The sequence below is a fragment of the Phalacrocorax aristotelis genome, chromosome 1 (genome assembly GCF_949628215.1).
Source record: "Phalacrocorax aristotelis chromosome 1, bGulAri2.1, whole genome shotgun sequence".
NCBI lineage: Eukaryota > Metazoa > Chordata > Aves > Suliformes > Phalacrocoracidae > Phalacrocorax > Phalacrocorax aristotelis.
In genome coordinates, this window is record NC_134276.1 from 168,413,043 (window position 1) to 168,438,237 (window position 25,195).

Consider the following 25,195-nt stretch of genomic DNA (forward strand, 5'->3'; position numbering starts at 1 on the left):
TGTATTTTTCTGCTAATCCTCTACATGGGACAACCACTTTCTCACAAGTATCTAAGTTAGGTTGAAACAGTTAATTTAATATTTAGATTATTTATTTTACAGACATTAATAGTTAGATTCTTGCATAATTCTTGCAAAACACACAAATCTCTTGACAAAACATGAGTATTTTTCTTCAATGACATTTAATAAAAAGCATTACCTACTTTCACACTCATTAGGCCTGTATTTATGCTCAGTTCTCCTCAGTAATAGAGGTAATAGAGGACCGTGAATAAACATTAAATACATGTAATAGGTAAAACATACCATTATCACTTATCACTGGAGTGGTTAGATTGAAGAAACAGGATGAGTTTTCCAGCACCACATTTTCATAAAATATTTCACCAGGTTTTACAATTTTTATCGTACAGGCAGTAAGGATTTTGCTTATGTTTGCAGCCACAACACCCTATAAAAGAATAAAAACAAGAATACAACAGATTTCTTGTGATACTTGTTAAGTCGTCACCTTGTCTTTACAGAAAACTACAAACTGTAAAATGTACAAACTGAAATTCTTTTGTGGCAGAAGCAGACAATTCACTAGGAAGCCTCTCAAAGGAGAGGGCCTCTCCCAACTGAAGAAGCAATACAGAAAGAGTCCTGAAAGGAACAGTATTGCTTTCTTCCAGCAACTAAATGGATCTGTAAGGTATGTTAGGGGAGCAATCTGAAATAATTTTTGATTTTAAAACAAGAATTTTGCTATAACAGTGTTCTATGCTGTTACAGTCCCTTAAAAATATTTGAGCAAGAATGTACAAATCCTCACAGAAAGACAACGTTTGCATCCATAACCAAAGCACATTTAATTATGAAACAGTATTTGCTTTGTAATGAATTATCCTTTGTTTCCAGCTAAGAGCGCTTTACAAATATGATCACATTAGTGCATTCAATCAGGAAACCAGAAACAATAGCATGCAGATTAAGTGGCCAGTCACAATACTAGATAACCAAATACTCAAGGCTGTGTGTGCTATGAACAGATACTGAGTAAATACTAATATCAAACACTTAAAGACACATTTTGTTAGTGTATGTATCCCAGTGAATGTTTTTTAACTTGTTACAGGGCTCAGGACTTACATAATTCATGTGAGAGAGAGATATATATATATCTCTCTCTAGTCACTGGAAATATTAAAAGAACTGATGAAATGACATAATGGAAACGTTGCCTTTGTCAGCGTCGTGACTTTTTGACTGAATATCATGAAGTATAGCTTCAGTTTACATTTTATAGGAGAGGAAGAGAACATCTATGTGATTGACACATTCAACTTACTGAGATTTCCAATACATTTGCCAATTGTTGAGATAAGAGGGACTAATACGTGGAACATGGTGACAAAAAAAGAGAAGCTGCAATAAGTTACAAAATGACATGTTTTAAGCCACAATAAACAAACACACAGAAAACTGGGTGTACCTACCTGATTTTTGGCAAGGAATCTTAGCTGGATTTTCAGATCTTTGTCAGGTGCATGTGAAATGTTATACCAACCCTTTATGCTGTTTGAACGTGTACAATTTTCTTTTAATGTGCACCTAAAAGCATACACAAAATTATTGTGGCTTTGACTTCAGACACTGTACTTCAACTTATTTAATGTTATTGATTTTTTACAGGAATTCTATTGATTTTTTACAGGAATATGGTTGTAACTGCTAAAAGCTTCAGGAAAACAATCAGTAAAATCTTCTGCTTATCAAAGTAAATTACAATGCATTGATATATGCTCTAGGGTCCTGATTAAGTCAATGGGATTCAAGCAAATATTAGATGCTTGGCCAGTAACAGTGAGTGTGGTAGCCTGGGATGGAATTCGTCACCCCCAACTTGATTGCTCCATTGTACAGCTCTAGCTCTGATCCTCCCAGTTCCCTCTACACTCCAAGGGGAGAAATATGCTCATTCAGGGTGCAATTCACCTAACCTATTTCAGACACTCATACAAAAATGAAATGAATCACACTATAGAAGCTGCTTGTTCTCTCCAAAGAGTGTAAGAGGAGATGGGGGTGAAGCTCAGATGTAGAGCTATGCTACGAATGTGTATAGCTGATGAGATGCATCCTCCTTCCTAATCTCTGTCATCCACTGATGTGAAAGGTAATCTTCCCCTTTCATGTCAGTGCACTTGGTTAAAAACTCTGGGTTTGAAAAGGTAGTTCAAAATAGATTTCTCTGTCTTCAAGAATAAAATCCATTTCAGTAGTAGGATGGCACAAAGTAAATAAAAATGCTATAGACGCCAAATTGTAGGAAACAGAAACTGCAGAACAGAAAAATAAGGAAGAATGAGGAAACCCTGGGATATACAAGTACCACAAAGATGACATGTATTAAAAACATGATAAGAAAAAAGAGAATGTAGGCATACAAATTAGACGGACAATCACTGTGTTTGAAAGATGAACGCTTAAAATGCTCTCTGCTGTGAACAATTAATGAACAATCCACAAATTAACTCCAAGTAACTTCATATGGCTAGCAATTAAAGACAAGTAAGTGCTAACGGCATGTATCTTAATAATTTAATACTAAGACTGAATATTTATAAATAAACATAAGATGTAATATTGTTTTATTAACGCTACTTTTCTACAAAATGTAGAAGCATGTGATCAGTGATATGTATCTACACAAACTATTCTTTCGCTAAAAACTAGAAATGAGTACATACTTGCAAAGCATGGGCCTTTTTCATAAGGAGCTCACTGTCTAAATGTATTTCACAAACAACATGTTTTCTCTCCACAAGGAATAACACAAGAATGACTTTCAAGAAAAATATCTGCCACTTTCCAATATGCCTGAAATAACCCCACAAACCATAGAAACCATAAAGCCACCTTCCCTGTAGATCAAGATGTTGGCAACTGGAATGCAGTTAAGCACAAGGTCACTTCCTTTGTGGTCTAACTCAGGAAACTGAGTTCCTGCTGCACAAGAACCTGGTGGGGCTTTACATTTGAATTCCTTTCACATCATAACTTACTGTAAGAAATCGGGACTATGCCTGACATATTTCAAGCTGTCTGAGCTAGGACAAATTTCAGTCTCATTTATATCTCTTCGCCTTACTGAGATCACAAAGGTCCATTAGTACCACAGTTTTAGATTCACAGAGGATAGGATCTGTCATCAACAGATGTGCATAAACCAGATGCTCAGATATATGGGTAGATAACTCTCACTGGCAATGATACATGGGAGAAAGACATCCTATAGTTTCTGACAGGCTGAGGATCATAATGTTGAAGATGCAAGGCAACAGAGTTGCAATACTTGGTACTAAATAAGCGTATGCATTTCAGTGGCACTAATATTAAAATATTAAAGAAAACTGTTTATAAAACTGAATATTTAGAACTGCCCTAGGACAAAGTTATTTGCTTTCTTAGACTGAGGAACACAGCAGTGAACTTGTTTCCTCATCTACAATGAAGAATCTAAGAGTTTGATAGCAAAAGAAGTAATGCCACCCAGGACCGAGGGTCATGCTGGTCTTCATGCCAGGAAAAATGTGTCTTTTCTTGCTCTAAAAGCTGACCTTTAGCACTCAAACAATGTGCTATGGAGAATGGTCATTTCATAGGAAGAAGTCACAAAGGGGCATCTGATGGCCCTCAGTATGAATTCTCACAATTGCCCTGCACAGGCCAAGAGTAATGTGAATTCCTCTCACCTAAAGATGAAATTATTTTGTTGTAGCCCTATTTTCAGACAATTGATGTTGTTTGCAAGCACACTGGAATGAATACAACAGATAAAAACTATTTGTGAACGACACGGTTCTGAAAATTAACATGTAGACTCAGACAACTACCAAGTCTGGCTTTCTTGGAAAGGTGGACTGCACCAGACCCTATAGAAGTATAAGGTATGAAACTGCAGGCTCAGATTTCAGACATGCATAGAAGTGTGTACAGAGAAAAGCAGAGTCAAGATTTCTTTTAATCTGTCACAGCAAGCTACTATTCTTTACACTACTGAAGACTCCTTCTCACAGCTGGAACCAAGTTCCTCTTATTTCATTATGATAACACGATACCTATGCATACTGGTTCATTCATATTTACTTAAGTCTCTGCTTCACTAATACAGATCCTACCAAGTTTGCCCCCCTCTACCTTGCTAAAGCATACTGATTTCCTCATGCAATGAGAACATGGTTTCAGAGAAAGTTTTGGCTTCTTTTTCCAAGGTACCAGCCCCTGAATGAAGTCCACACATGTCACACACACTGACCAAGTTCAAAAGTAAGTCTGGTCATGTTAGATAACTAACACCTAATGTGTTGTTTCCATACGGAAAATACATGTAAGACATCAGTGCCTTGTACTGGAATAATTTTAGCATATTTCAGGTAAATCTGATTCATCTATAGAAAATCTATAAACATTAAGAGAAATCACACAATGCTATGAGTCATTGTTTTGAATGATTGTAAGTGAAAAGGACAATTTATATATTTGCCCATACAGAAGAAAGAGTAGAAATAGAAACAGTAGAAACATTTTCTTCTTTTTTTTTTTTTTTACTTGTAATAAGATGTGCAGATTTTTTGATCAAAATACTGGATTTGAGTTCACACTGTCTTTAAAATGAAGCACTGCTGGTAAGTTTTATTTTAAAAATGGAGTGCATATTTAATATAAAATTTATTTCCCAGTAAGTGCATAAAACATACCATCAATCTCAAAATTATGATGGAATATATTGCTTTAGTGGACATGTATGGACTTTGATTAAAGTACTAGCTAAAAACATGTCTTCCTCTTTTTCTAAAGCTTCACTCATAGCTCCCTCTTCACAAAACCAAATATTTAATGATGGTAAGTGCTTAACAGTGAAAAATTCTGTGGGTGTTGAACGGGATTCATATTATAGTAGTTCATTTTTTTCTCCAAAAGAGTAAATTATTTCTGTTTCAACCAGATGGAAACTTCTGGTGATTCCCCTCATAAACAGGGGATTTACTGACTAATAACTGTTATTCGCAAACTCTTTATAAGGTAACTAAAAGCCCAAAAAGCTTAGCACTGCAACATATACAGTTTCTAACAAGGTAGCAAAAGAGAGTTTGAAGAAAACACTTTACAGAATAAACACCGACTCTCTTCTAATAACTACCTTTGCAAACACAAAGTAGCAGCTCTTCAGTAAAATCACGCTAACATTGAAACAAACCAAAATGGATAGTATTAACCTTCTAAAAGAAGGCTAGTAGTGGAATTCCTCAAAAATCAATCTTATAACCACTTTTGTTTAATGCTTATATCACTGACAAGCTGGCATAAAAGAAGGTTTACACTGTCGACATCTGCTGATGATACAAAGTTGGAACATTACCATGCAGAGGAATATGAGAATATCACACAGGAAAACTTGGATAACCTTGAAATGGGATGACATTTCAAAGCGTAAAGTACAAGAACATGTACCTAGAGCAATAAAAATCTCCCAACCCATCTGTGTTATAGACTGGAAACTCATCAGTTGGAAAGAAAACAAAGAAATAGAAGGACCTGGGGGCATTATTTGATCATGGATGATTGTGGTCCATCAATGTGATGCTGTCATGAAAAAGACATTTGTGATCCCAGGACACATTAAGTAAGGTGCTTCCTGGACAGACTGATTAAACACCATTGAGCAAGGCACAGCTGAAATCTGTTCTGGAATTCTGTGGCAGTCCTGGCCATCCTTATTTTAAAAGGATGCATAAAATTCAGAGGGTCTACTGGAGTGGAGGTAAGAAAGGAGCGTCATATGTGAGAGCTGTTTTAGCACACCAAAGTGAAAGTGAAAAAAGAGACCACTTTCACAAAAACATTGAATAGGTTAAGTGTGAGGGAGGGGGGGAAACCTATTTAAGCCAAGGCGATGTGAGCACCAGAAGAAATGAGTATAACCTGTCCATGAACACACATGTGATGAAAATCAGCAGACAGATTTTAACAAGTAGGAAAATGAGATTCTCTCAGACACCCACACAACCCGGGCAGGGAGGACAAAAAGCCCGTCTAAATTTAGGATGGTTCTTGATTAGCTTATGAGTAGGTTTACATGATGTGGTTGCTTGCAATTGCCAAGGCTAGGCTTGACAACGCAGGTATTTCTCCAGTGTAGGCCAAAGATGTACAATAGCTTTCAAACCTGCTTCAAAGAAAGCAGCAAAACTAGTGACTCAAATGTGAGGATGAAGTGTTCAGAAATAAATTCTCCTCTGGCCTAAACCAAAGGCAGTGGTTCCAAAGCAAGGAACTATGAATACTGAAGACATCTGAGCACTCTTTCTCCGTTCTCACATGTAAGATGCTCCCAGCTATTAAGATGCTTCAATCACGAGTATACAATTTTATCTCTCAATCAATCTGCAAAGCAAAAACATCTATTGTAAAACCAAAATAATTTATCCTTCTTAGCCCAACATACATTTTATGTGTAGATCTCAAAAATCTGAGGGTTAACACGGTCTTTAAAAGGTGCAGATCTCCCTTTCACATGCCAATAAAGTGTCTCACATTTGTTGCTATGACTGATTCCATAAAAATTCAGTAGATACAATCTTGATGCTGAATAGCCCCAAGCCAGTCAAAATGTACACTGACTAATAATGCATTGCTTTTATATGAAAGTCTAAAATACCAAAAAATACCTTTGATTCAAAGAACACCACCCACAGTAGGGATCCTTTGCAGATAAGCATTCTTGCTCGGAAACATATCTACCGCAATTTGCAACCGGTATTCTTCTCACCTAAAACCAAAGAATGCAATTACACACTGAATTAAAATAGCCTCCATTAACAGGGAAATTGAGGGTTACCAATAAAAATCTGACAGCAACCAAGCACGATCCCTTCAGGAAAGTTTCCTTATGGACTCCTCTCTGCCAGAAGACCTTTGGATAGAAATATGCAGCCTATTTTACACATGCTGTATTTTGCTATCAGATGAAATGCTTCTGACAATGCCAATTTGGTTCTACTACTCAAAGGTTAGCATGGACAGATTAATGCAAGAAAGACTGATTAGTGTAGTGAATCATAGATAACAACAGAAAGGAGGTATATTTTACAAATAACGCTCTGCTTAGCAGAACACCATTTTCCTCTCATCAGAACTGAGTTTTTAAAATGATTTATGAAGGTGCATCCAAAAACGCATGCGCAAAACAAAATGCATCTGTGTTTGCATCACCTTGTCAGGTTACTACATGTGCACACTAGAACAAACACATGCAACTACTTAGCATGCATGAAAATGCCATTTCAGTAAGTAAATGTAGATAATTGTGGCTATATTGCATGTAGCTGTACTTGTACATTCAGCTCGATTATCCTAGCCAGCCATTTCCAGAAAAGGAAAGGAAAAAGAAAAAGAGAAAGCTGATTACAAATACTGAATACAAACGCAAAATATTATTAATAACAATGTTAATTAATAATCTTAGTAAGGAAAATATTCCTAACTGAAACAATTTTTTTTACAAATTTGCAAGAATTAAGAGTTGTTATATTTTGTGAACAGAAATTAGGATGCATGGCTTTCTGCAAAACTATATGTACTGTTTTTTCCAGCCATATCTCGTAAAATTCAATTTAATCTGAAGGTATGTGAGATAATTGGTTCAGAAACCAGCCAACATCATAGACTACTAGCAAGTTAAAAAAGATAGTGTAGAAGCCTTATTTAAGCTCCAAGAGATGATGAGAGAGAGGTATTTATTCTTAAAAGCTCTTGTTCCTCTACAGTAGCTTGCTTTTTTACCAAAGCTAAATAAAATTCAAGTCTTTACTTTGAATATCTACATATACTTTCGACTGAAATTTTTATTCCTTCTGCATTTGTGATAGATGGTTTATATCAGTCAGGAGTTCTCCTACCAACTTACCCACTCTCTCAGACAGCAGGCTAAATGCTATGTTCACTGCTGGAAAAATGATTTTATTGTAAATGAAGGTAATCAAAAGCTGGGTGAAATCCTGTCCAGACAAGATGGACAGCCAGCCCTTATGTCTTCACTGCCATCTTCCCCATTGCTGGTGAGACAAAGGAATTTGCTGAGTTGATGCTAAGTAGCCCTGCTGCAGGATATGCTGCAACAACTGCACCAGCTCCTGGGAGCCGCTCTCTGCTTGCCATGCAGCTCAGCCACATTTGCTCACATGCAGTCGCTCCCAGTGATGGCTGAACTCCCGGGCCTCACTATGTATACACATTAATCACTTCCCATTGTGTTTTTGTTTTGTTTTGTTTTTTCAAGTCTATGCCTAACTGAAGACAATGAGAATTTTATCACTGACTTCAGCAGAACTACGACTTCAAACCCATCTCTCAAATGAAGAGATTTCTCCACATTAGAAACTCCATAACTGACTAGCAAACCCTGGCCTAGCAACTCCTGGATTGCTAATTCAGAGGAACTTCATCTCCAAAGACTGTACAAGTTTTGTTTGCTACCTCCAAGCTTGATTCTGCATGATGCCTCCAGGAAAAAACGAAACAAAGACTCTCTCGACAGAATGACATAAAATAAACATGGGATTAAGGGTGTTGCTGGATCACAGTAACAGTGGACAGCACCATGACGGTGGAACCTCTTCTGAGCTCTGCAGAAGGGCGGCCCAAACGTAATGTTGGTAACTGCAGTTTGGATATTTAAGGTCTAACTCTGACCCAAACTGATGCTTCACTTATCAAGTGGCAGAAATCCTTAAAGCAGTAGATTACTTGAATTTATTATTTTAATATTTTGCTTACCTTATTGGCAGAGGACAGGTAGATGTAGTTATTATCCTCTGGATCAAGTCGAAGTTTGGGGAAAATGGAGGTTTCTTCCTTAATTTCATATAAAACCTCTGGGCAATTAGATTCCATAGCCTCATTAAGAACAGCCTAAAACACATGAAATTAAATCATTCACAAGTCCTTTTATTGATTGATTAGCATTTTAAACAGAAGCCTAATTTGAACTACTTCAGAGCTTCTGAGATGACTCACTGTGCCCTATGCAATTCACCTACTGCACTGGCTCTCACTGTAGAAAGACAGAGGAAAAGACCACCAGAACAGAATTTCAACAAAATCCATGCCAGACCCATTTTGCACTGAACCTGGCACTGGTTTAGCGTATGAAACATCCCTCCCACAAAGTATGTTCCTGACTGATGCAGAAACTGAATGTGGAAGAGATGCCTACATCCCAAAGTCATAGTGTGTTAAGTACTCCTATGAACGGTGAAGACAGTGTTAGCCTTCAGAAAACAAATTAACATCCCAGCACCCATAATGTATAAAGCTACTGACAACTGTCTTCAGGACAGAAGCTTCTTTGTGGCTTCTGTGAGTATACATCTGACGTGATAGCTTTTTCTTACCTTGCCCAACTCTACAGTTTTCCACCACCCTTCACACAGAATTTAAGAGAACCAGAGACCACAAGAGCTTTTTATTTTACAAGTTAATAAGCACATCAACATTGGTATAAGGTTTTTTCATAAACATAACTAAACAAGGGAGATATGTTCATGGTCTCCACTGTGCTAAGGAGACACGGAAGACTTCAGTTTCATTTTTCATTATCAAAGGCACAGTGAAACAACTGGACAAAAGCTTTTCAAGCTCTCTACTATATTCCTCTCCAACTGCCTGCTTAATAAAACCAAAAAATGAGAGTCATTCTTTTCAGTGTACGCAGCAAATGCACGTTCTTGCAAAACCCAGAAAAAAATTAAAGCATAAAAGACATTTGACTGGATGGCTGAAAAGTTTGATAGTGAGAGAAGATGACTTTGACTTCCAGGTGATCGATTTAAGCTAGTGTGGGTCAACTATTCAGAAGCTAAGGCAAAATGAATCTTGACTTTCCTCTTTAACGGACAGCTATTCACATCACACAGATAGGCTAACAAACAAATAAATATGCTTCCAAAATGTAACAATATTTAATATTTCTACTGGAAGATCAAAGCAAGGAAGGAAACAAAAGACAGAGCAACTAAAAACTCCACAGTCCATAAATTGACACTGTGGGCATTAGCAGTTTAATGAAATGTTTCCATGAATTTTAAGCAGGGTACATAATTACTTCTGAAAATTATCTTGCTCTCCAAGTAACAATACAGCAGTTACTTCACAAACAAAAAAGAAATAGAGATTCAGGGGATTATATCTGTTTATAACACAGTGCCTAAACCGGGAGACATTCATCCACTTGAACGCAGCAGCAGCTGATGGAGAAGGGAAGAACTGCCACACCCAGCTTACCTTCAGTAACTGTCCGTCATCTGTTCCCAAAAAGAGAACTATCTGATTCAAAACAACTGTGCCATAAACAGCCACTAATCCAGAATGAATCAAGGTTGGTAATTTCTTGATTGACTGTGCCTCCTGAAAATCAGATATAAGAGAAAGCTATTACAAAATCATTCACCTATACTGCAAAACGTTAAGAAAAAGAAGAATCCCTGGAAAGATTCTCAGAGAACTCAATTTTAGACACTACTCTGGGTAACATTTTAATTCTGATACAATTTCCGAGCAACATATCATTGGAAATGGCACATGAAACATGAAACTACTTCTTTTTTATACATGGCAACCGGTCATGTCTGGGACAGAGATTCTATCTACTGCACCTAAATCACCGACCTCAGTGGGACACAGACTTGGCCAAACAGCAGCAAGCTGCCTTGCAACAGAGTTTCTGGTTTTTGGACATAATGCACCAGGCTTATTCTGAATTGCTGGTTCTTCCCAATGAAGCCCTGCTTTGCCATCACCTGACTGCACCTACCATGAAGGCTACAGACACACCCAGCATCCACTTTTAAAGGCGTGCAAATATTCTGGAGAAAGGAGGTGCTTCAAACACACAGACTTTATTTTGTGTGTGAGTCTCAGAAAATGTGGAGCTTCATCCTCCCCTTTCTGGTTTCCTTTCTGGTTTAGTGCTTTACACTAAAGGAAGTTGAGACTTGTGTACTACATAAATATAAAAATGAGATAAAGCAGCATAAAATTCATGTCAAGGAAAACAAAAATGTACCCGTGTGAACTTTAAAATCAACATGTTACCTACAATTCTCTGTCCAAGCCGAAGAAAGTTAAGTGACAAACACATGTAAGCAGCTCATGAAAGAAAACATCATTCAGGAAATCCCTGTATCTTGTGGAAGGAACAACCAAACAAAATAACACTGACTGTAGAGAACGAAGTGCTGAAAGGAAGCCCTGATGTGTGAGAATAAGGTCATTTACCAGGTGAGAGATGGTCTCTGTCCCAAAATCCCTGCAAGCCCAGATATCTCCCTAGCAAGCAGTACCTGAGTTTTGCAGTCCTGAAATTGCTTTAAGTCAATCTCCACAGCAGATGCTGCCAAAGGTGTGATCCCACCTGCTCTTCAAATGGGTCCAACCCCAGTGAAGCTCCACCTCCCCTTCCCCTCTATTAGTATAATACTTTCCAGTGAGCTTGGTTAAGGAAATGAGATGTGCCTAGAAAATGGTCTGTAAATCCATCCACCTGTGTATGTAACTACATTTTCATTTGAGCCATTCTCCTCATCACATGAACAAGTAGCTAGCTGCATGGATGCCAGTGCTGACGTAAAGGAGCAGCAGGCATGGAGAGGTGGGGCAAAGAGCTCAGGTAGGACCAGGTCCTTTGGAACAAGCCCAGTAGGTCAGCTTACAAAGCCCAGAATCCCAGCTTCAAGGACGGATTCCTAAATTTACAGAAACCCTCTGAGTGCAAAAACCCATTTCACTTTAACACACAAGATAAAGTGTGAGAATGGTCCATTAAAACCAACATTTTGCAGAAAAGTGAAGGCATTTCTCAAACTTACGAAGCGAATCCATAACACAGTAACAGCTGAATTCAACTCTTGCATGCTAGGATGCTGGCTTAACCCCAGAAAGTCTTTCCACATAGAAATAAATTTTTTCTAAACTGCAATCCTATGTCAATTAAAATCTTTTTCAGTCATCTGAATTATTTTAATTAGCTCGCAAGAAGAGCCACTTGGAGTAAAAGACGACTTGATTAACTTTCATATTTAAAGACCTTTTATTTTTTCTCATGCAGCAGAAAGAAGACACTGGAACTGTCATGTACTGGCACAGAACTTCAGTAAAACCCACTTAGGCATGAGACTCCACTACCATGGAGGTCTGTTTCAGATAAGGGGGTGGAAAAAGCGACTGCAAGCATTTTAAGGTGGAAAAAGTTAACTCACTGTTTTATTAGATCAGAAGGTAAAAAAACTCCAGCACTGGTGCACACAATGAGCCTTCACTCAGGCTAAGGAGCGAGGAGGTGAAGCTTCCAGGCTTTCATTTCCAACAGATTCAGGACTTTTTTTTCCCATAGTGTACCGTATAGTAGTGTAAGTAAAACAAACCACCCTGGGTTCCTCGCAGACACTGTACAATAAGATCACAGAAGAGGGGAAGACTCACCAAGTCTCTGAAAAGCTTTGCTGCCAGATTTTATTTTGACCCACATACTAGTAAAATAACCAGTGTCATATCAGTGCAACCTCCTCAACTGACTGAAGAACCAATGCTGACAAGTGTGGAAGCCTCCTCCCCTCATTCTGTTTGCTAGAGGGAGGGTCAATGCGACATTGAGCTAATATAGATAAGAAGAGGGGGAATCTGGATGGTGGGCAGTCACAACAAAAATTGCCTTCTCTCTTTTGCAACCTATTTCTCCAGCTTGCCTGTTCCCTCCAGGGTGCAGCTGCTGCCTTCACCCTTCTGTCATCCCTTTTCCACGTGCATTTATTTTTTTAACAAGCTCTTTTACCTCTTCCACTGTGACTAATGGGGTTACAGCACTGTAGGGCCTTTCCAAGCTTTTTCTTTCACACTAAATCCATCCTTAAAATGCATTTACAGTCTAAACTTCCTTCAGACTTGAAGAGTCACTCATCTCCACGATCATCTATCTGTCTATCCTGTAACATTTTCAGGCTCATACACAAACAAGAAAATCAAAAGAAAAGACTGCTCTAGAAGACTTTTTTAACTTTTCAGTTCCACCTTCTGTTCTATACTGTAGTCCCCCAAAATCTTCACATGCGCAAGTAACCCTAGAGGTCTCCTGAATGAACTTATATTTTGCTTCTAAGTTCACCCCCCTATGCTGTTTGGTTATTAGCATGAAAGGTATTTATACTCATTTTCTATTTTGCATCTCATTTTCAGATTTATCTCCATATGAGTCCAGCTGCAGCAACCATATTCACACTTCTATTTTCTGTCTTGATTTCCTCCTGATTATTTTACATGTTGTGCCTCAGAGGGAAGGGCAGCATTTTTAGCTCACGCAGCACTCAACATATTGCAGCTGGCCAAAAAGTAAAAATAAAGGGTTTGAGCATCAGAGTGAATGAACAGATGCAGCTATACAAAAGGATACAAGACTTGTGAGCAGCATATAGCAATAGTCAACACTGGACGATACATAGATGTTTTTCCTAGAGGGAAAAAAATCTTCTGGAACCTCATTCCCTTTCTTAACTTCACCACCCTTCAACATCCTGCACCAATTTTTATTATATCACAAGGTAAAAAATCTTAAATATTTGTGCATGCAGTGAGCCATTATTAGGGCTAAGGAATAAGGAGATGAACTGTTCCAAAATTTTATTTCCATTAGGTTTTTTAATTTGTGCACTGCATAGCAATGCTAGGTGGACAAACCATCCCAGGCAAGCAGACTGCAAAAAATGAGGGAGGATAATCAGGAAATGAGAGGATTTTCACAGAGACCTTGCAGTGCCAAGATCCTGAGCCTCATGATGCAAGGCAGGAGGGACAGTCAGAGGCTACTCTTCAGCAAGAGGTTGATGGAGGCTCCTGAGATGGGGAGGCTAGAAATCTGTGACTTCTTGCAGCAGCAGAAGCGCTCCTTCTCTGCCTTTAGATTTGAGTTTACAGAATTGATAAAGTGTCCTAATAACCAATGAGGGAGAACAAGCTCCATTAAGGAAGGCTTTGAAACTGAGCTTGAACAGAGCATTAGCAGAAAGCAAGAGGAAGTGGTGGGTGACTGTGGTTGGAGATTCCCTTCTGTGAAAGATGAAAGCACACGACTGCTAAGCTGTCATGCTGTTCAACAGGTGGATTTTTTTTAGGGGCCCCGATCCATTACATTGCAGAGAGACTGCCAATGATTTTCCATTCCTTGGACCACTACCCGTTGTTGCACATCCACGTGGACACCAAAGACATTGCCTAGTGCAGATCAGGACTACAGAGCTCTGGGGATAAAGTGAAGGAGATAGGACCCCAGGCTTTGTTAACCCTATGGGGTCAATGAAGGGTGATGCTCTTCTGGATTTGCTCCTCACAAACGAGGAGGAACTGACTGGAGATGTGATAATCAGTGGCAGCCTTCACTGTAGTAACTATGAAATAACTGAGTTCAGGATCCTGAGGGCGGTGAGGGAAAAACAGCAGAGTACAGAGCCAGAGACCAGCCTTCAGCTTGTTCAGGGAACTGGTTAGTGGGATCCCCGAGAGGCAGCTTTGAAAGGAAATGGAGCTCAGAAAAGCTAGTAGGTCTTTCAGGACAACCTCTTCCAAGCAGGAAACTCAGGAAAACAAGCAGACGTATCAAGAGATGGTCCCTAGCTAAGCAGGGAAGTCGTGATTGAACAACAATGCAGAAAAACAATATAGAAGAGATAGAAACTGGAACAAGCGACTAAGGAGGAACTGCCTGGACACATAGGGACGGTGTCAGGAAAGCCCAAGCTCAGCTGGTGTTGAAACTGGCAAGGGATGTTATGGGCAACAAGAAGAGCTTCTACCACCACATGAGCAACAAAAGAATAAGCAATGAAAATGTGCGCCAGCTGCTGAACAGGTCGGGTGATTGACTAACAGTGGATGCAGATAAGGCTCTGACTTCGCCCACAAGGTCTTGTGGTCCTTTGTACGTACAGAGTTCAAGGAGAAAAGAAAGTACCAGTACTGGGAGAAGATTAAGCCAGGGATCTCTTAAAAAATCTCAGTTTACAGAAGTCCCAGGGGAACCAAACAGGATCTGTAGGAAGATGCTGAGAGACTGTCTGATGACACTGCAAGGCAATTCTCTCAAACTTCAAAAGTTGTGGAGACCAGGGGAAGTCTCCAATAACTGAGTAAAGGCAAATACTGTACCCATGTTCAAAAAAAGACAAGAAGGATAACCTGGGGAGCTACACATTGGTCAGTCTTACTTTCTCCCTGGGAAAACCATGGGCTAAATTCTCTTGGAAGCCTTTTCAAGACACAAGAATAAGAAGAAAGTGACTGGGAAAAGCCAGCATAGACTCACCAAGGATAAATTATGCCCGACCAACCTGAAAGCCTTCTGTGATGAAATGACTCAATTTGTGGAGCAGGGGAGAACAGTGGATGTCATTTATTTTGACTTTAGCGAGGCTCCTGACACCATTTCCCATAGGATCCTTGTATCCAAGTTGAGATGTTACAATTTAGACAGGGGAGCTTCTGGATAGGTGGAAAAACTGGATGCATCAGGCTCAAAGGTTATGGGTTAATGTTTTTTACTCTACCTAGACACTCATTACAGGTGGAGTTCCTCAGAGAACTGATCCTGGGACATGCTTTGCTCCATATCTTTTATCAGTGACCTGGAGGAAGACACTAAAAGCTTCTGGGTTAAGCTTGCAGATGACATCAAAATAAGTTGTCATGCTTGAGTGCAGGACTGCCATTCAGAGGAAGCCAGATAGGCTGTAGGAATAGGTCAACAGGAACCCTAGGCAGTAGGCTAAAAGGTGTATCCAGGCAGCAGTGAAGGTTAACAGCATCCTGGGCTGTATTGACAGGATGCAGGGTATACAGAGATGCGATGAGGAAGGCCAAGGCCTACTTGGAATTAAATCTGGCAGTACACATCAAAGATAACAAGAAGGGCTTCTTTAAATACATCAGCAGTAAAAGAAAGACTGGGGATACAGTGGGGCAAGTGCTGAACAAGGAAGGGGCCCTGGTGACACAGGATGCAGAGAAGGCGGAGTTACCGAATGCCTTCTTTGCCTCGGTCTTTACTGCTAAGGCTGGCCCTCAGGCATCTCAGCCCCCAGAGAAGACAGAAAAAATCTAGAGAAAGGAAGACTTACCATCAGTTGAGAAGGACTGGGTCAGAGATCACCTATGCAAACTAGATCCTCGCAAATGCATGGGCCCTGATGGGATGCACCCACGAGTGCTGAGGGAGCTGGCGGATGTTCTTGCTGAGCCACTCTCCATCATCTTTGAAAGGTCATGGAGGGCAGGAGAGGTGCCCGAGGACTGGAGGAAACCAAACATCACTCCAATCTTCAAAAAGGGCAAGAAGGACCACCTGGGAAACTATAGGCCAGTCAGCCTCATCTCCATCCCTGGAAAGGAGATGGAGCTGTTCATCCTGGAGGTCATCTCCAGGCATGTAGAGGAAAAGAAGGTTATCGGAAACAGTCAACATGGATTCACCAAGAGAAGATCATGTTTGACCAACCTGATAGCCTTCTATGATGGCGTGACTGGCTGGGTCAATGAAGGGACAGCAGGGGATGTTGTCTATCTTGACTTCAGTAAGGCATTCGACCCTGTCTCCCATAGCATCCTCACAGGCAAGCTAAGGAAGTGCAGGCTGGATGAGTGGACACTGAGGTAGATTATTGATAACTGGCGCAGAGTCTGGTTGGAGGCCTGTAACTAGTGGTGCTCCCCAGGGGTCTGTGCTGGGTCTAGTCCTGTTCAACATATTCATCAATGACCTGGATGATGGGATAGAGTGTAACCTCAGCAAGTTCGCTGATGATACCAGGCTGGGAGGAGTGGCTGATACACCAGAAGGCTGTGCTGCCATCCAATGAGACATGGACAGGCTGGAGAGCTGGGCTGAGGGGAACCTGATGAAATTGAACAAGAGCAAGTGCAAGGTCCTGCACCTGGGGAGGAACAACCCCATGCACCAGCACAGGCTGGGGGGGCTGAACTACTGGAAAGCGGCTCTGTTGAGAAGGACCTGGGAGTGCTGGTAGACAACAAGCTGACCATGAGCCAGCACTGTGCCCTTGTGGCCAAGAAGGCCAACGGTATCCTGGGATGCATTAAAAGGAGTGTGGCCAGCAGGTTGAGAGAGGTTATCCTCCCCCTCTACTCTGCCCTCGTGAGACCACATTTGGAGTACTGTGTCCAGTTTTGGGCCCCCCAGTTTAAGAAGGATGCGGAACTGCTTGAGCAAGTCCAGCAGAGAGCTACCAAGATGATCAGGGAACTGGAGCATCTATTTTATGATGAAAGCCAGAGAAACTTGGGTTTGTTTAGCCTGGAGAAGACTGAGGGGGGATTTCATCAATAGCTATAAATATCTAAAGGGTGGGTGTCAGGATGATGAGACTGTACTCTTTTCAGTGGTGCCCAATGACAGGACAAGGGGCAATGGGCACAAGATGGAACACAGGAAGTTACACCTCAATATGAGAAAAAAATTCTTCACTGTGAGGGTGCCAGAGCAGTGGAACAGCCTGCCCAGGGAGGCTGTGGAGTCTCCTTCCCTGGAGACATTCAAAACCTGCCTGGACGTGGTCCTACTCAAGCAGGGGTGATGGACAAGATGATCTCCAGAGGTCCCTTCCAACCCCTACCATTCTGTGATTCTGTTACAGGAGCATAGCCAGATCCAGCGAGGAAAACGATTATTCTCATTTACCTGGCACGTGTTCAGTTGTGTCTAGGATACTGCGCTCAGTTCTGGGACCTTCAGTATAGCACTGATCTTGATAAATCAGAGTGGGTTCAGCAGTGGGGCACTGTGACGGTTAGAGCCTGGAGCACCTGCCCTGCGAGGAAAGGCTGAGGGAACTGGGCTGGATCAGCCTACCGAAGAGACAATTTCAGAGGGACCAGAGAAACAGAGCCAGGATCTTGACTGAGGTGTATGCAGGACAACAAGAAATACACAGGCTGAAGGAGGGGAGGTTTCTCATGCACAGAAGATTAAAAGGCATCACTATGAGGACAATTAAGCAGAACAGGTTGTCCAGAGAGGTTAGGCAGTCTCCATCTATTGAGGTTTCAAGATCTGACAGGACAAAGCCCAGAGCAACCTTGTCTGGTCTCAGAGCTGACCCTGCTGTGCGCAGGGGTCTGGACTGGAGACTTCCTCTGAGGTTGCTTCCAACCTGAATGATTCTGTGATGCCAAGGAAGCAAATCCTCTGTTCAAGAGTGCTTAGCCTCTCAAAAGTTTCCACTAAGAACACCTGGCAAAACCAGATGACTAAAAGCAACTCTTCTTCTTACTGACAATTTGATAGTTTACAAGTCTCCTATTGCTTACTTCCCACACCAAACAGAGATGAACTGAAAATGCATTGTAAATGGACAGAAATATTCACTCTAGAAAGGTTAACTTTAGAAACCTGTCAAACATCAGATGAAATACTATCAGTCTGGTAATACACAGGAGATAACTTTACTACTAAAAAATTATTACAGGATCAATTTTGATACCAAATGATATTTAGAAGTCTATAATTCTTTCCTTAAATAAAAGACTATGAATCATTTTGGAGTGAGTTACCACACAAATTCAAATGTCATTCCTGCAAATTAATGGCCATGATTAAACTGATGTGCTCTGTTGACTTCAAAAATCTCATTTCAGTAGAGCTTATACCAGCTAAGATTTGTCCTAAGATTCCAAACTATGTTCAATAAATTAAGGGGCATATACCAACCTACATATTTATCACCCACTGAAAAATGCAAAAATTCAAAGAACAGGCTGTTATATATCTTTACTTGCATTAAATATCAGATGAAAATCCAACCAAGATAGCTTAGTGTTCAGTAGCTATCACAGCTACTTAGCCTTTGCAGATCACAAAACAAACACCTTAATATAAACTACAACAACTCTCTGTCTTATATGTATATGACTAACACTTTTTTTGGATTTTCTCCCTGAAAAAAAAAACATTGTAGAATCCTTTTCTTCCCATACAACTTTTTTTAGTGGCAAAACTAATTTCCAGATTTGTCACTGAGGTTAGGTAACATCCCACAACTTTCTCCTGTTGATATTCCCTAATTTGAGTACTTCTCCTACTCATCTGCTTGGCTGTGAGCCACAAGATCCTGGGGTCTCTGGGAGAGATCTGAGCTTCTAGTAGCTCCTGTTCAGTCACAGAAAAACAGAAGGAAAGGCTTTCTTAAAGCTCACTAGCTACCGGTGCAAGTTTGTGACAAATTCCAGCATTCCTCCTATGTACTTGCTGAGGAGCTTCAATTTCAGAATTGTGATCCACCAAAAATACTTGTTAGCCCTCAGTCAGATTTCTGAAAAGAAATGGAGAATGAGATTTGGCAAATTCACAGGTAATAACTAAGGATATTGTGAAGATGTGCTTACATACATGCAGATTATGCTAGCGAGTCCATTAACACATACACCTCTACAGTGTGTATAAGTAGATATAATCAAAACTAAGACGTGCGGATCAGAGGAAAACAAGCTGAATATAAAACTGCAAAATGTTTTCAGAGTAGTTTCATTTAAGACACCACTTGCCTTTTGCTAGTTGTGGATCATGTGTCTGGGAATACACTACTATGTACGTCTGGAATAAACACATCCAGCTAGGACAAAATGCTTTGTGCACGTTACTGCACAAAATGAAAACAGAATTAGCTAGCTCTCACAAGCAGAAGTTCCACAGAATTTGTAGCAGTCACCTACTTTTTGATCAAGTTGGTAAGCAAGGATCTTAAAAACTACTAATTTTCAGTGACAGACTTAAATGCAGCATTAAAACTTAATGCAAATCTCAACTTTGGCCTAAGTAGCAATGCGAGGCTAAAGAGATTACACACCTACAATGCGTTCCTACAGGATGCGGAGCAATTTGGTTCCAATCCAGTGAATACTCAAGTTCATCCTTTAAATGCATGGGCAGTTCCCCTGAACATGATGGGACTACTTATATGCCTAAATATGCCCTTAAGTGCTTTACTGGGTTAGGGCCAGAAAGCTTAGTACCTTGCAGGAATGACTTCAGGGTAGAACATGCACCAGTAGCCTAGCAGGGAATTCAGGACCACAAATACCATAGGCTACGTCCCTCTTGCAGTACACTACTGAGAAGCACGGTGCCAACACAGTGCAAATACAAGCAGCTGTCTGAGTGCAGACAGGTAAGAGGATGTCTTGCCTAAAGGTAATCAGAATAATTACAGAAACCTGAAGAATTACAAGGTCACAAGGAAAACAAATTGCTACTACTCCCTAACGTACACTCTAACTATAAACTGTATTCCTGCAGTGAAAAAATATCATGTTTTCAAATCCTACATAAATTGACAGCCCATGCCTGTCATCATGACCAGTGCACCTCACATCACGCCTGGGATCCACAATGCAAGTGTCCCCAGCAAAGACGGCTAAGACCCGCAGCACCCTACAACACACGGCACCTGCAATGCAAAAGTGAGGCCGACACTCAGCATGGTCCACCCGCCACAAACACTGTAACACTGTACGGGTCTTGTACTCCAGGCAATCATAATGCTGCAACACATTCATTTGCTCGGTACCAACACTGCCTTTAAAAGATCGAGCTTTGAAGCACGCGTCAGATGACCTCCAGAGGTCCCTTCCAACCTCCACCATTCTGTGATTCTGTGATTCTGTTAAGCACTGTTGCTTGCTGCCATTCCTACACATTGTACTGCAAAGTGCTCGTGACGGCTCCGTGCTACGCGGCACTCCTTTCTGGCCAGAGCCACTGCTAGCTATTGCACACACTTCTGCAGCTGCGCACCGACGGATGCGCTGCGCACCATCTTTGTGCCAATTTTGAAGCCCGCGCGCTTCTGAGTCCAAGACCAGCATGCTCCATGTTTGCAGGGACTCCCATGATTTGGTGAGAGACAGTAGAAGGATCTGGACTATAACAACCCAGAAGCAGCAGCATATGGGCCTGTCATCTACCAACTTATCTGCAATAGCTTAGCCTAACCTTCTGTAGTATAAAAAACATATTAAAGCTGAACTACATGCATTTATTTCTATGTTTATACACCATAAGCACATATAATTATATTAAAAAGGGAGCATAATTAGCCATGTAATGTTATAGGTCATATTACTACACAACACCCAGATGTCCTGCTATCTCACAAAATATTAAAATACCACTTTCCTGTCAGTGGTAAACTGTATTTATTGTTGTGCCAAAACATCACGATTAATAGCATCACCATAGCTACGGACATAATGTCAAGCAGCAGACAATCCTTTTAATAATTTTTAAAGTTGGGATTCTTCAGTTTTGTAGCCAAACATAACCTACATTTCCAGGAGGGACGAGCCTTTTGGGACATGGAAGTAACTTTGGAGTCACAGGAGTCTGATCTGAATCAGAGCAATCCTTAAACAAGTCAATCATTAATTTTTCATAGTCAGGCACTGGGAGGCAATGGGGATGGGGGATTGAGAGGAACCACACGAGTAATTAGGAACAAGGAATACAAATTAAAAATCCAACTAGGAAATAGGTATTTTGGGATGAGATGAGACTTCAAATTCATTCAGCAAGCTTGTCTTGTGAGAGCACAGAAATCGTGCAGTAAACTATAAACTGGCACTGGAAATCAAAGGATTGGCTCCGGCTCTGTTGCGAGACTTTCACTGTTTATTTCAGCACAGTTGTTTCACCCACATATGGGGTTCTCATTCATAACTACATCCCGTTAACACCGGCAATAGTCTCGCAACTCAGCAGGGAGATGAGCAGACTGAATCACAAGGGCCTTCCCGTAGTTTGCATGTGGAAGAATCTCTGCACTGCGCTCTGCTATGGGCTACATTTGGGAAGCCAAGGAGCGACAGTAAACCTACCGCACTTCTTTCAAGGAGTTTCCAACAAACTCCCATCGTAACACAGCGAGCATTCATGGGTTAAGCTGCAAAGTCCCTGGATGGTGGGGGAGCTGCGAAAGGCCAGGGCTTGCTTTGTGCTGGCTTGCTGGATCCCCTGCAGTTGTTCCTGATACTTTTCAGTCTTGTTCCTTTTGCCACAGCTCTGAAAAGACTTCTGAGTGTGACTTGAAAGCATGGACGGGCCTTGCAAAAGCACCTTCTTCTCCTGAATTACATTTTTAGCTTCCTGAATTTCATTTTAGTTCATTTCTTCACTAGCTACCGAGGCCACAGCAAAGCCAGTAGCCTTGCCCATCCTACCCTCCATGTGCACAGCTCACCCTCAAAAGGAGGAAGGAGCTGAAGAGAGAGTGTTAGAGAAGTAGATGACCTGGGGATCTCCATGAGATACCACTGCCTGTGAAAATGTAACCACTGCAACAACAAAGACAGATTGCCTATTGCTGTCTGCTGCGCATACGGGTTTGGGGGGTGGCTGTAAGCCCTCTCGAGCAAGGCCAATCCTGGGAGGTCTGGGAAACACCTACCACCGAACAAACAACCATAAACAGCTAGAGAGCAATGTGGATAACAACGCGCACAGCCCAGGGCACAGGAGTCAATCTGATGGGTTTTTTTTTCATTTCTGATCTAGCTTCAATGACATGAGATGTGAATGCACAGAATAAGGTACGAGATGCTTTATCTAGGCTGTAGGGAAAATACAATGAATTACGACTAATCCTTGACAGAAAAGGGAGCATTGAATGAGGAGCCTGAGACTCAGGGCTGACCCAGGATGCCCTCACGTGTTTCCTCAGACATGTCTTTCCCGAGGTGTAGGTGGGAAGGACAGCCCAGGATCTGGTAAGGGGTCAGCTTTTCAGAAACAGAAAGTGCTGGAGAAACCACAAGTGCTGATGGAGCCAGGGCTGATGTGCAAAGCCTGGCGCGGCTCAGAAGTTCCCCGTGAACTTCACATGCCTTCAGGTCAGGGACAGCCCACGAGTCATGCACAGTGCCACCAGCCACAACAACAACAGTGACAACAACGGCGTGCAGGAGGAAAGCTTAGCAAAACGATGCCCAGACTTACACAGCCCATCCCGTTCATGACGAAGTGTGTGAACGCACAGGCTCGGTCCTTCATCTCCTCCATCCTGAAGATGCAGACAGCGGTGGCGTTCCAGGCCTTGGCGATGGGGCTGTGGCGGAAAACACCAACCCACCAGCCCTGCTCACCCTGGCGGACAAGGCTGGAGGAAACAATGAGGCTTCTGCACCCGCAGTCCAAATACACATGCCCTTTCAAAGTAAGGCCACTCTCTGAGGGGCGCAGCTGGTGCAGGACAGCCACACTTGGTAGCTCCCTGCCATTGCCCGACCTGACCTTCAATGTGTAGTAGGGAAAGAAGAGGTGATCTCCCCAGTGGAGTGCATCAACAAAGTGCAAAGGTTCTTCCTTGCGCTTGATGATGCCCAGCTCCTCCTTGGACTGCAGGTTTTCCATGCTGCGCACCGTGATGACAGTCGCCTCATCCGACTGGGAGGGCTCGCACCCCTGACGGGTCCCGTAGGTGCCGAACGAGTAGGTGGCCGCCACGGCCAGGTACCAGGCGCCGGCCAGCTGGAAGACGACGCCGGCGGTGGAGCCGTCGGGCAGGCAGCTGACCACCTCGCTGCGGTTCAAGCGCTGCCGGTAGGCCGGCTGCTCCCACACCTGGCAGGTGCCGTCCTTCTGGGTCCAGCCGGCCAGCAGGACGCCCGCTCCTCCGGCCTCCTCGTAGGCCAGCAGCAGGTTGCTGCGCATACCGGGGGGCTCCCCGCAGCCCTGCCCCGCCGCCGCCGGCACCACACGGCGGTGGGGCCGCAGCCCGGGCCGCAGCTCGTAGAGGCAGCTGCCGCCCGCCACCAGCACGCCGCCGCCGCTCACCTCGATGTTGTCGATGGGGGCCCCCGGCAGCTCGAAGCTCTGGGGGCCGCCGGCGCCCGCCAGCGCCGCCAGCAGGGACAGCGCCCAGCTGAGGGCGGGCGGCGGCGCCGCCATGGGCGCGGGCTCGGCTCGGCGCCGCGGGGCGCCTCAGGCGGCGGCGGGCGGCGGGCGCTGCTGCTGCGCCATGCTGCGCGGAGGGGCCGGGCGCGCTGCCGCTGCCGCCGCCGCCGCCGCTTCTCCCTCCGCCGCGGCCGGGCGGGGAGTTCCTCTTTCGGGGCGGGGAGGAGGGGGTGTCTGCACGGGAGAGGTGGGCCGGGCTCCTCCGGGAGGGCTGCCGACCCACCTCGCCGCCCTGCGCCGCCGCCACCCCCCCCTTCCGCCCCCCAGCCCCGCCGGCCCGCCTCGCCGCGGGAGCCCACCTCGGCCGCCGGGCGGGGGGAGGTCGGGGCTGGGGGCGGCCCCTTCGCCGCGGCGTGGCGGGACGCGGAGTGGGGCGGGGGGAGGGCGCAAAATACGCATCGCCTCGGCCGGGGCAGCAGCCCCCTCCGCGCCTCCCCCGGCGGCGCCCAGCGCCGAGGCGCTCCCGGGGACCCCTCCGGGCCGGGCGGCCCCCGCCCACCTCGCTTTGCTTCGCTCCCCTCTCGGCCGGAGCGGGCACCGTGCGGGCAGCGGGCGGAGGAGGGGGGGGGCAGCGCGGCCGGGAGGACGGTGCCGTGCGGGGGCCGGCCCGCGGGACCGCTGCGCGGGTGGGTGCAGGGTGTGGGCGCGGGGCCGGGCTCTGCACGCTGCCAGCTTGGAAACCGGGCTCATACCCCTTAAAACACTCCGCATCACCGTCCTGCTAAACAGCACCCCCGCAGCCCAGTCGGGAGCTGCCACCGTGAGCACTGAGGTGTCAGATCTCCAGTTAGAAATCTCACGGTCTTGCCTGAGGTAGAACAAAGGCTTTCTCCCGAGTTCAGCAGGGTAGACAAAAAGCCCTGCCCTCTCCAGCTGTGCTTGCTGCGAGATGGACGCCCTTCCAACGCGTGCTGCGGGGCACGACGGGCCGCCTTGCAGGGCACAACCCATGCACCTTATTTCCTGCTGGGTCGTTGCTGGTACAGGCTCAACAAAATGAGAAGTATAGGCTGCATGCTCGGCTAACGGCAAATGATCCGTTTGCTGAATTTTAAATGAAAAATGGGTTTACGAAATGTAGCAAAGATGCATTTTAGTGTTCTCTCATGGGTGTGTCTGGAAACTCTGGGTGAGGATGGGCATAGGGCC

The 25,195-nt window shown here is 43.4% G+C and overlaps 1 protein-coding gene across 1 annotated transcript in view; it reads right to left on the minus strand.

The window, feature by feature from the left end:
• The window catches only part of PLXNC1 (plexin C1), a 71,166-nt gene extending 47,042 nt beyond the window's left edge, over positions 1–24,124 (minus strand). Inside the window, exons 1-6 of the mRNA XM_075080636.1 lie at positions 23,090–24,124; positions 10,330–10,452; positions 8,824–8,958; positions 6,717–6,817; positions 1,482–1,596; positions 310–454 (exon numbers count right to left, since the gene is read on the minus strand). Coding sequence (XP_074936737.1) covers positions 310–454; positions 1,482–1,596; positions 6,717–6,817; positions 8,824–8,958; positions 10,330–10,452; positions 23,090–24,040 — 1,570 coding nt within the window. The 5' untranslated portion in view covers positions 24,041–24,124. The remainder of the gene's footprint in view (positions 1–309; positions 455–1,481; positions 1,597–6,716; positions 6,818–8,823; positions 8,959–10,329; positions 10,453–23,089) is intronic.
• Positions 24,125–25,195: the final 1,071 nt, after the last annotated feature.